The 13,170-nt window shown below is 35.1% G+C and overlaps 1 protein-coding gene across 1 annotated transcript in view; it reads left to right on the plus strand.

The window, feature by feature from the left end:
• Nucleotides 1-9,141: 9,141 nt before the first annotated feature.
• The window catches only part of LOC102593042 (multiple organellar RNA editing factor 3, mitochondrial), a 7,413-nt gene continuing 3,384 nt past the window's right edge, over nucleotides 9,142-13,170 (plus strand). Inside the window, exons 1-2 of the mRNA XM_006354216.2 lie at nucleotides 9,142-9,595; nucleotides 11,592-11,689. Coding sequence (XP_006354278.1) covers nucleotides 9,231-9,595; nucleotides 11,592-11,689 — 463 coding nt within the window. The 5' untranslated portion in view covers nucleotides 9,142-9,230. The remainder of the gene's footprint in view (nucleotides 9,596-11,591; nucleotides 11,690-13,170) is intronic.

A 13,170-nucleotide genomic window follows, 5' to 3' on the forward strand; every position in this document is an offset into this window, starting at 1 on the left:
AGGAATGGTTCCAGCTAGTGTTGTGATATAAATCTGATGGGAAATGGTTTCGGCTAGTGATGTGATATAAAACCGATGAGAAATGGTTCCGGCTAGAGATTTGATATAAAGTCGATGGGAAATGGTCCCGACTAGTGGTTTGATATAAAGCCGGTGGAAAATCGTTGCGGCTAGTGATTTATCATTATGACTTGATACATTTGATGCCAATGCGTGACTTGTTCGATATATTAGATTGATTTACTTGTTGCGTGGGAGTGAGCTACTTGACATTCAGGTTGGCTTATTTGAATTGTTTGATTGTTGAATTGTGAAGATTGAACTGTGAATATTGGGCATGTGAACCGTGTATTCTAGAATTTCTAGGTTGGGGTAATTTCTGTGCAGGTTGTAGTTTGACGACATTCGGTTGGAGTGTAAGAGGTATTCGATTTCTAGATAGTTTCTTTGTTTAGTAGGTTGTTTGCTGGGAACCGTGTTGTTGGTACTCACCCCTTGATTCTACACTTGTGTAGGTTCCGAGCACAGACCTGTGTGATCTCTTTCTCCTTCTTTTAATCTTGAGGCTTGTCAAGAACTCGAAAAGGTAGATGTTTGTCCTCCAACGGATCTTCTTTTTCCTTTTCTTACACTTTCTTCTATTTGAGAAACAAAGATTGAGACTCGTATTTATTTCTTATTTCGCGCTTATGTATTTAGTGGCTTGTACACGTGACAACCAGATTTTGGGAGTTTTAATAGAAGAATAAGTTTTTCGCTTTATCTTGTTCTTGTTTTTACTGTCATTCCGCATTTCTTTTGTTTTCATTGGGTTGAGGCTGACTTGTCTTTGTGGAAATAGACAAGTGTCATCACGTCCAATTTTTGGCCGTGACAGGTTGTATCATGACCCAAAGTACACCCTAGACCTGACATGGCGTATAAGACCCCGAGAGGCCCAACACAAGCCACTTATCAAACATCATACAAGGTAAAAAGAATAAAAATTTCAAAGAAACACACTTATATCATAAACGAGTTTGATAAAAGCGGAAGTCTAACATAAGTCTCCAAAAAGTCATCTAATATATTAGTAGAATTGATTGGGATGTAACCCATACATCACATACAACGTCTAGAAACTGAAAGTAAGAAGTAATAAAAGTGTCTCGGTCATTAAAACATGAGGACTCACCAATCCTTGAGTGCCAAATTAAAGATCAACTAGCCACGAGTGTGAGAGGTAGAAGCATCAAACCCCTACATTAGTGAAACAATGTAGGCACAAGTACACATTAGTACATGGAATGTACTAAGTATGGGTTAATATGCATAAAATAGGCATGTTAGTATGAATAGCTTAAAATAATAATGCATGACCAACATTTTAACATTTAATGGCTTAAAGAAGCAACAACATGTAAATCATAAGATATGGTCAATGCATTTGAAATAAGAGACATAAGAAAGCCTTGTATAAACATAATCATTTTATGGGATATTAGTTTTAACCGACAATAAGACCATGAGAGCTATATCATCGAATCTGGTATATCCCTCATACCGAAAGAAAGGATTTCTACTTGCCATGGTAGAATCTATACACGTCATCTTTTGCTAAAGTGGATCCACTAGCTAGGTCATTTAAGAAAATTCTATGGGGCACATAGTTTTGGACTAGAGGTTTCTACTAGAGACTACCCTATTTGAGCCTTCACCTCAAAGCCCCTCGGTGCTAAGTCAAAATTCCAACGGGATAGGTAAAAGTCAAATATCATTATAACATAGGAAAGGCAATGATCAATACCAATCCACAATTTTAAAATCAAAACATAAAATGACTCCTTACACATAATTCAACATAGATGAGAAAATATTTCACCAATGTGAATCCATTTATGAGAAATACCTTTCACAATCATGATCATATTCGTATGTGAGAAAATCTTTCACAACAACATTGATACTTTCATCTAAAATACTCTATCATCATAAACATCATTTTCATAAAACGTGCATAACCTTCCAAAAATCATAGTTCATAAGTTCATGGGTTCATCATAGTTTCATAATTTCCAAGATGAATGATAAATTGATGTCCTTGAATGAATCATAACTTCTTCTTCTTTCTTAGGTTGGGAGGGAATTTTGGAGAATGAATTTGGCTGAGTTTGGGAAAATATGAGAATGGGTTTTAAGTCTTAAAAGATTTAAATGGGGAAATAAAGACCCAAAAGCCTCTAAAAATTAACTGTTGAACTCCTCTAGGGTTTGGACATATGGACCGTAGGACTTTATACTGACTGTACTGGCATTCGTAAAAAAGTTCAGAAGCCCTAAATTTTTGCCAACTTTGACGAGACTTGTCTACGGCCCATAGAACTTTCCACGGTCCGTAGACCCCAACTGTAAAACTCAATTTTGACCTCAAAATTTCACTAAGTCTGGGACTTACCTACGACACTCATTTATGACTCGTAGATCATTTGATGGGACGTCCTGGTGAATCATTGAAAGAGGTATTAGGACATTATTTTAAAAAATTATTCTCATCCCTTTCTACGAGACTGTTCTACAACCCTAGAGAGTCGTACAGACCGTAGACTGGTCTCGTAGACCTGAACCTGAAGTTGGAATTTAATGCAGTCTTTTCCTTTTTGAAATCCAAGGTGTTACAATATTTTCCCTTTGGAACCATTTGTCCTCGAATGGAACTCAAGGCAACGTAAGAATGGTAGGGGAAGAGATCTAACAGCCCTACATGAATGCTATTACATAAATGCACATAATTAAAGAGGAAATCGAATCCACGTTAACATATACTTTGAAACATTATTTCATAAATCATACGGCAACATGATGAAACTTGTAGTAATTGGAGCATGAGGTATTCTTGCAGTTGGGCCGGAAGGAGAGGAAGGATGAGCAGTCTCGACAGGCTCAGTGGTGGGATCTGACATGGTGCTCTCTGCAGTCTGTTCTGGTGCAAGTGCCTCGCCTAAGGGCGACATCTCAATTTGAATACCCAATCATGGTGCTGAGGGGTTTGACTCATCTCGAATAAGACCAACATCAACAGTCTTAGTAATCTCTGCCAACTGATCAATGTCTAGAACCGGAACAATAGCCTCTCTACACGGGTGAAATATCAAGTAAGGAAATGGTAGTGTAGTCCTCTCCAAAAATGCCCTTTCATGTATCTCAGAAATCAAAATACAGGCGAAATCAAGCTCATGCCCCGCCATCAAATACGCAACCATGACAACCCAATCATATGTCACTAGGTTGTCCGCTATCGTGGGGGATAATATGGCTCATACAATCGACCACCAAAATTTCACAGCAAAATTCAATGTGGCCTTCTTAATGGAAATGTCAAGTCCCGGACCCACCGTTCTCCAACCCCCTCTTCAGCAATATACCCAGCTACCCATCAAGCCAAGGTCTCTCCCTGCTCAATATCTCTCATAATCGCTCTATTCTGGACCAGCCCCATCCGGTAGTCAAACTCGGTTGTGATAATTGGATGTGCATGAGATGGGTCATAAATAAAACGAAGGATTGTGGCCTCAGATAACTCTATAAGGATACCCCACACTAGGGTAGTCAAAAGTGGAGGTTGAGCTAAATCCTTGGCCCCCGCAGCAGCGCTTCTAAACCCATTTGGAAAGACTTCCAAAATGAGTAGTGAATTGAGTATCCCTATCCAAGATGATAGATAAGAAAACACCATGAGGCCTGACTTACTCGCGAATATATAATCTGGCGTAATCCTCATCTGTATATGTATTCTTAACAAGTGATATGCCCAAATTACACCTCCCTAAAGAAGTATAAGTGGTCATTATCAAATAAAGAACCGAACAGAGGTTAGGGTCGATCTCACGAGGAATATGGTCTAGACATAGGTCAATTTACTATTGATAGTACTTTTATCCTGATTATTTCTATAAACAAGAGTTTTGTAACACAAAATAATGATTGATTAATGTTTAGTAACAAGTAACTAAGTAACACGATTCAGTTTGTAAGATCAATATGAGATGAAACTAGGGTATATGTGTTCCCCACAAGTTGTTAACGCAGTAAACCTTTATAATATTAACTCGTTCCTAGTGTTTGACATGCAAAGTCGGTAATTTAGGTATCTCCTAAGTGATCGGTCATTTAAGTAGGGAATTTCACCACGTAATTTGGTCGGTCTACGGGTGTATGATTTACTAATCCTTACCCTTGACCTCAGTTTAGCCCTCACATATTTGAGTTTGGCTATTAGATAGCGGATTATCAATGCTAAATCTCTGTTGTTTAATCTCTTTTCCCATTCATTACTTCCTTGGTCGGGCAAGAAGGAAGAAGACGAGTTCTAATGTTGCGCACCGTTAAAAGGCATTCAAAACGAAGAGATCAGCAATACATGCATAAACATTATTCAAGAATTACTTGTCCATGGTTCTCACAACCGTAGTTATGGATTTAGCTACTCATGATTGGGTGATCACAATTTATAATATAGTTAATAGAATAAATCATGAACTTACAATTAGGGTAGATGAAATTCGGAATCTTGAATTGAGTGAACAAAAGTAAATTTTATAATCCAACACTTCAAGAATCAAATGCTAAAAATGTTTGCAAGATAATTTTCAAAGCAAAAACAAAAGGTCTCAAATCGTCTAACAACCCAAAAACAAAATAATACAACTTATATTTATAGACATTAAATCCTAAACATAGTAGGAAAAGGAAATCTAAGGAAATTCGGCTTGGACAGAGGTTTCTATGCTTGGTACTTACGGATAGTAGGAGTTTTTACAACTCGTAGGTACTTTCCACCAGTCAGCAGTTAGTCTCTCTTCTAGAGAGAAATTTTTATGGGCATGATCTACAGCTCGTAGATCTTTGTACGAACCATCCTGGCTATCCGTCATTCAAGTACTGGAGCTCAACTTCTCTTAATATTTCTACGACTTATATGTATGGCTCGTAGAAGTAACTACGGCTCATCATTAGCTTCTGTCGTTTTACACTTAGCTCTAGAAATCATCATTTCAAACCATGACTCCTACCTACGGCTCGTAGGTAGAGTCGTCAAGTACCAAAAATTATTGTTGTTACTACAACATTTCAGTATCAATTTGTCTAAAACCTATTTCCTACAAAATCCAAGCAAAACACCATTACATCTACTAACAAATGCTTAAGACGCATGCAAAAATTCAAGTTAAAGCACCAAAAGTACCGTAAATCCGCGGTACATCAATAGTGTTGGACTAGTTCGTTCTCATGCCCTACATCTAAATTCAGTGAGCAAAAGTTATGTTTAGGGTTTTATCCATAGTTTCTTGGAAATTCTGAATTCAGTTTCCTTAGTAGTTGAGGTTTTGATTTCTATGATGAATGTTGAAATTCTAAATTATTGTTCATGCTTAGTATCACATGAACCCTATTGATTTATAAAAGTCATGTTTTCCAAGGTAATTACAAGACATTTTTTTATATGTCGATTTTAGACTTGAAGATAAGTCCATAAATATATATTTTAAATGCAAGTTTTGAGCAGAGTCTTTAAAGGAAGAATCAAATGATTTCATATGTACTATTTGACAGTTGAGAAATAGAAAGAGTATAATTGATGTTTTTGAAAAGTACCTCAATAAAGCAAAGTGTAAAGTAAAGTAAAGTAATAGTCTCTTTCTTTGTAAAGGATGATTGAGCATAATGAATATTAAATATTTTGGGAGTAGTATTGAGCACCGCATTGGGTAAGAGCCTATTTTAACTCAAGTCTCATAAAACTGCGTAGCCCGCGTAGGATAGGATCGTACCGAATTGTCGTGTGACTCCCCACTACCTTTGAGAAGGCTCATTAAATGGATCCATAATTATAGTAGCATCATATATGCCGGCAAGGTATAGGATGTCCCTTGCAACGTGGGTGAAACGTTGTATCATTGCTAGGCTTATAGTAATGGTTGTCGGTTAGAGAAACACCCTACAAAGTAAAGTTTTCTATTCTTATATTGTTTTTATTACATATCTTATTGTAAAGTACAAATGATTTTCACTACTTGTTCATATATTCTTTACTTGATATGTTTTCCGCTATCAGTTCAGTTATTATTTTTATTCAGTCATATTACGTACTCGTACATTCCATGGTACTGATGTCATTTGACCTGCATCTTTTTATGATGCAGATATAGGTGTTAGACATCATCAACAGGCGTTTCATTGAGATTATTTTGCACTCATGGACAAATTTTGGTGAGGCCTCCTTGCTTCCGGGGGACTCCATTTTCATATTCAATTTTACTAGTATGTGAGGTATCATGGGTCTAGTCCTGACACCTATCTTGAACAATAGAGGCTTCATAGGCAGACAAAGTTAGATATTTTCCAGTGTTTTCTTTGGATGTTCATTTGAACTTATGAATTATGTTAGGTATTTCAAGAAAATGTCTTAAAACTTTCTTTAAATGTTTTAAATGCTCATCTATTTAAGCTTCCGCGTATCTTATAAAGTCATGTGAGTCATAGTTAGCCAGACCAAAAGTTCGCTTAGGGCCAGGAATGATCTCCGAGTGCCGGTCACGTCCAAAGTGTAGGCTCGGGTGTGACATTATGGGTCGTCTGACAAAGTGTATTAGCAAAAATAATACATGTATTAGCTTTGTATTGATAATACATTGCTTGATATATATTTTTATGCTATGTATAACTAATGCATACACTCTATTGTGTATTACTAATACCATGAATTTCTAGGTATTAGTAATACAAAGAGATTTAATGCATGCATTAGCATGGTTAAAACTCCAATTACTCCTAAAAGCTTTTTCTACATTTTTTTCATCATACTTGTGAATGATATTTTTTTAAGTAAATATTGTTATGCAATGCATGCTATTTTTAATACACCAAACTACACAATGCATAAAAAACAATCTATATATAATTAATGCAAGCATAACTAATACAAACATTACTAATACACTATGTTTCACATTATTTTTAGGGAAAAGGCTCAAACAAGCCATCGAAGTATTGGAAAAGGCTCATCTATGTCATCTGTTAAAAGTTTGGCTCATTTATGCCATTATCGTTATAGAAAAGGTCCATTCATGTCACTTTTTCATTAACGGAATCCATATCCAGATTTTCAAAACCATTAATGTGACATGGCCTCTTATTAGAGGTCCACGTCACCAATATAAAATCAGGTCATTTAATTAAAATAGAAACAAAAACCCAAAACCCATTAACATAAAACCAAACCCGACCCATGCCCCAAAGTAAGAAACCACAACTAATATTCTGTTTTCCATCCGGCCACGCATGAAAGGATCATAAAACTATAAATTCTCCACTAGTAACCCATTGGGACTTTTTCAAGATTCAGTTTTTTTTCCCAATATTCAATTTTTTCCCTAATATTCAACTCCATATGAGTTTCCTTTGGAATTCCTTCAATATTCCCTTTTAAATTGTTTTCTTTGTTCTCCATTGTTTTCCCTAGTAGCTGATCCACTCCTTCTTTCTCCATTTTATATCTTCTTCTTCTTCCTCTGTTTCTGCAACTACAGAGAACAAAAAAAAATCATAAATTTATCAAAATTCGAGAACACTTTTTGTTTTGCACCCTATTGCAGTGGTTTTACATTGATCACAGAAATGGTGGGATCTTGGGAAATTGGGAATTTAATGAAGTGATATTATAGCTAAAAGAGTTTTTTACTTTAGCATGTGGATCGGGTTTGGTTTTATGTCAATGGGTTTGGATTTTTATTTTAATTAATATGACATGATTTTATATTGGTGACGTGGACCTCTAATAAGAGGCCATGTCACATTAATGGTTTTGAAAATCTGGATATGGATTCCGTTAATGAAAAAGTGGCATGAATGGACCTTTTCTATAACGGTAATGGCATAAATGAGCCAAACTTTTAACAGATGACATAGATGAGTCTTTTCCAATACTTTGCGGCATATTTGAGCCTTTTCTCTTATTTTTATACACTCAACCAAACAATACACCATCAGAGCTATATTACCCCCAACCTTTTGAGGGAAAATGATCAAAATGGTCATTAATGTATTGGGGTGGCTTTATTTTAGTCCTTAATGTATTTTACATGATCCATATGATCGTGAGGTATTATAAAAAATGCTCAATATAGTCCTTTGCCATAAAAGTAACAAATTTATCAAAAACTTCGATTAAATTTAACCTGGTCCCACTAAAAAATAAATCCAAAAACTTTTTCCTTCCCTTCCATCTCTATGTTTTCCATCAAAAGCTCTGGTTCAAAGACGTTGTGCTTTTTTTTTTTCCGCTTCAACCATCATAAAGAACTTTCTTCTTCTCTATGAATAGAAAATGTCAAAAAGAAAGTATTTCCTCTGCTTAGTTCATCCTTTTAAGTCCTAATTTTCAAAGCTTCTTCAATTCAAAGGTGATGAATGAACTCTAATAAACATAATTTTTGAAGTCTTTTATTATCATTGTTAAGAAAAATTGATAAAATTTGAAGTTAAATACAAAAGTTGTAATCAAAGCCCTATTTAAAGGTGACGAAATTGATCTAAGGTCAATGTTTGTGATTTTGAAATTCATAAATAAATTGAATGAAACTGAAAGTATATTGAAAGTATTTGAAATCGGATTGAAGATATATCAAAATTGTGGAATTTAAAAACCAAATGTTACCTTAATGTGGGGCTGATTCTTTGCCACTATTTTTATTTTTTTTGATAAATATTCTTTGGAATGACAAAGAACGTAGAACTGTTTTTTTTTTTACTTGCAATGAAATTTGAAAGAGATGAAAATGGAGAATATTAGGACAAGCTTTGCAGCTTTGGCTTAGGAGGGGAATGAGAAAGTTTTAAAATTTATTTTTCAAGTCATACCGATGATTAAATTTAGGATTAACATAAATTTTTTATGAAGTTGTTCTTTTTAGGGCAAATGATCAAATTGAACACATTTATAGTACATTAAGGCATATATAAATCATATAAAATATATTAAGAATCAAAATAAAATAACCCCATTAATTAAGGACCATTTTGATCATTCTCACCCTTTGAATAAATTCGTCCTTTTTTTTTTACTATTTTTCTTTTCAATCCCTAATGTTTTCCTTAATAACTGTTTAAACCCTCGATAAACCTTGTACCTCGTCCAACTCAAAGCCCTCACTTCTCAAATTTGAGAGTTTCCTCTCATTTCCACAGCTTCTCAAATGGCGCTGTTCGCCACCAGGCGCACTTTAGCTTCCACCATTTACCGTGCACTCTCTTCATCTTCATCATCATCATCATCATCATCATCATCTCGATTTCGATTTGTTCTTCCCCTTTTCTTCAATCCCCAGTATTACCCATCAGAGCAATTTGTTCCGACCCGTCCCAAGTCAACCGGGTCGGGTTACTCGCCCCTCAATGATCCTTCTCCCAACTGGAGTAACCGCCCCCCCAAGGAGACCATACTTTTGGATGGATGTGACTATGAGCATTGGCTAATTGTTATGGAGTTTCCTGAACCTAAGCCCTCTGAGGAAGATATGATCAATGCATATGTTAAAACCATTGCTGCCGTTGTCGGAAGGTACTCTGAAAAATAGCCCCTTTTTTGGTTTCTTGTTGGCATATTATACCTAGCTTGTTTTTTTTTTTTTTTTTTTAATGAATAGATAGGAGGATGAAAGTACGTTGTGGTAAAACTGGTTTATCAAACTCCTCATTGGCTTACTATACGTGAGACCTAATCAAAGAGACATACTATACCTGGGTCACCTATAAGCGAGGATGATAATTATTCAACTATTGAATTCCTTGTTGTGACGCTGGAGGGCGAGTTGGTAACATGGGTAAAGACTAGTAGGGATTTTAGGTTGGTAGACTTTCAGAGGAAGAGTGTATGTAACACTTCAAGCGAATCTCATATCGAATAGGGGCTAGAAAATCTTAGGATGTATATAAAAAAGAAAAGCTTACTTGATAAGCACACTTTTGGGCTCGATCTGACGTAACTCAATGTCAAAGACATGAATCATATTGGGCCAAAGTGGACAGTATGTGTCATGGGTTTAGGATAAGTCAAATTTGGTATCAGAGCTTGACTCCCTTAATACAGTGTAAGAGTGGGATGAACCTCTGTAAGTATACTAAAAGTTCCCATGAGGGAGGTGGATATGATGCCAATTGGGGAGTGTGAGTTGTTAGAGAGTACTTTGAGTGAATCTCCTTTGGAGTGATCATTGTTGGAGTATTCTCTTGGGATATTTTTGGATAACTGGAGATTTTACTCTTTCTAATGCACATTTGATATATTTAATTTGCTCCTCTGTTCATGGATGTAGTCCGTCGGTCAAACTGACTGAACTCTGTAATTCGTTGTTTCCTTAATGTCCTTGTTATTGTTAGTAAACATTTAATTTGGTAAATTCCGCATTGTCCTTGCTATTGATCCTTATGTGAATCACTTTATTAAGCTTCAGTTGGATTCAGAAACAAAATTAATTAAAATGTGGTACAAGAGAAGAATAAAAACCTTTTTTTTTGCAAATTTGAGCATTCCAATTTCCTACCGTGCTGTTTCTGTAATGACATGATGCAGTTCACTAGGGATTGGAGAACTCAATAACGTTATGCTTTGCAGATTTTCATGTAGTATGCTACTTTCTAAGAAAAAACTGCTGAATCACATTTTGTTCAAGTTTAATTTGATTTAGTGACAAAAATTGGAATAAACAGTTGTAAATGAGAAGGATAACAATTTGTTTTGCAAAACTTTACATTCCAAATTACTACCATGTTGTTGCTACTACAACATGATATGGTTCACTAGGGATTGGAGAATTGGGGTAATGTTGTGTTCTTTTATCTTATGAAATAACATTGTGTTTTATAGTCTTGAATGTAGTTTCTTTTCTGAGAGAAGATTTTTCAATCACAGTTTATTCAAGTTTAATTTGATTTGGAGACAGAAATTGGTATTAAAGCAAAGTAAAACAGATGGAAAACAATTTTTTTGTGAAGGCTAACATTCTAAGTTGCTACCATGTTGTTCCTTTTTTAATAAGTACATGATGCAGTTCATTAGGGATCGGAAAATTGGGTAATATTGTGGTGCATTTCTATGTATGGTTGTGTTACTTGTTCACTGTATATCTCAATATATTTCCTTGATTTCCTTGTTTTGATCTCTTCTAGTCTTTTCTGTTGAATTCTTTACAGTTCATAGCTTTATTTATTTATTTATTCTTTCAACAGATCTTCATAGCGTTATTAACTAAGTAGTTCTATTAACTTCTGCAAACTTGTCTACCAAGTTATGAGTTCTAACTATGTTGCAGAGTAATTATATTGGTGCATATATGACCCATTATGTGCTTGAATACTGATGTATGTCGAATTTGTCGGTTTAGCTTTTCTACATCAAGGACCTTATTCTTAGAGTTGAATATACTGAATAAGATTTTAAAATGAATGGTGTTATTTCACTGCTTTGACTAGTAAACCTTTTTGTGTATTATTAGGCATATGCTGTTTTGTTTATGTAATGGACTAGTGGTATTTCATAGCTGTTTGTTGGTATGCAGTGAGGAAGAAGCCAAAAAGAAGATTTACTCTGTTTGTACAACCACATACACTGGGTTTGGTGTTTTGATTTCTGAAGAGCTTTCCTACAAAGTTAAAGGTATGTGGTTTTCTTTGCTGGTCATTTATGGTGTCTTGTTCTTTCATTTGTTTCCATGAGTTACTTGTTAATTGTTATCTGAAGTTCCATTCTCTCCATTCTCAAATTGTCTTGTCATTATAAAAGGTTAAGAGTTGGTATTTTCTAATATCAGGTTAAATAGGGGCAAATACTTAGTTATTTTGGGATAGCAACTGAAATGGGGATAATCTTGAAGTTCTAAAGTGAACATACAACTTTTGTTCGATGATTTGAAGAAGGAATGAGCATTCACATTCCTCTTTTCCACACTTACCCTAGAATGGAAAAGAAATGCCTTGGTTGTAGAGTTAAGACATAAGTGCTTACTTCTTTAACTTGTGAATATTGGATATGTAAGATCTAGGTTTAAGGCTTACACTTGTAACATAATCAGCTTCTGTATGAGATTATAGGTTATCTAAAACAAAGTTAAAGCTCTGCAATAACTTCCATGCAATAATCAGCTTACCCTCGATACTTTTGCGATTAAAAATATCTACTTTTGATTGGCTTTCGACCAGAATGAAGCGGAATGGAAAAATAGGATTCATATGGTCGACCCCAATAACTTTGGGGTTAAGTCTCAGTTGACTGGACTGTTAGGCTCGCTTAAACCTAGAATTAGGTACATCACAGGGTGAATTATTTTGGTCGAATAGGCAACTGTTCGGTGTGTGCAGCAATAAAATAAGTAATGTGCCTCATCACCCATGAGCTCTGTCCTTAGAAGACATCACTGAACAGTTCACTTAGTTGTTATTTTTTCAACTTCTTTGTCCAGATAATTATTGTTTGTGCGTATAAAATATACAAGTAGTGCTACATGTATATTTTATTGTATGCTTTTTAGGGATGGCAATGGAGCGGGACGGGGCGGATGCAGGGCAAACCCGCAGGAACCTGCAAAGACTTTACCCCACTCTGCTCCGCATAGCACAATTTCTATTTTTCCTCCGCCCCACATGAACCCGCCTTGTTTAAACCCGCCCCGCATAATTCATAATTTTTTAATTAAAAGAAACGTAACAGTTATCAATCGTAGTTACTGCTAATATTAAAAGAATAATATATATATCTTCATTTGAAAGCTAAGTTATAGAATTTCATTATATGTTAGCTTCATTAACTGAACTAAGCTAAGAATTGTGTATTAATTTCATTAACTGAGCCTGTTACTGCTAGTTTCATTAACTGAACTAATTAGCTTTAATTCATTTTCCATCTTTGTCTTTCTTTTTATACATATACATAGATTTGATTAATTGTGTATTAATTATGTAAGAGCCATTAAAATTTATTGAATTAGAGAGGAGTGAATTAAAGAAGGTAAAGAATGAAATCCAAAGTATTTTTATAAGAATATATTAAGAATTTAAGTTTGACTAATGTCCAAATAATTAGTACCCATGTACCCACCCCGCCCCACCTATTTTTCTTTAAAAATATTGTGTACCCGCCCC

The sequence above is a fragment of the Solanum tuberosum genome, unplaced genomic scaffold (assembly GCF_000226075.1).
Source record: "Solanum tuberosum cultivar DM 1-3 516 R44 unplaced genomic scaffold, SolTub_3.0 scf00171, whole genome shotgun sequence".
NCBI lineage: Eukaryota > Viridiplantae > Streptophyta > Magnoliopsida > Solanales > Solanaceae > Solanum > Solanum tuberosum.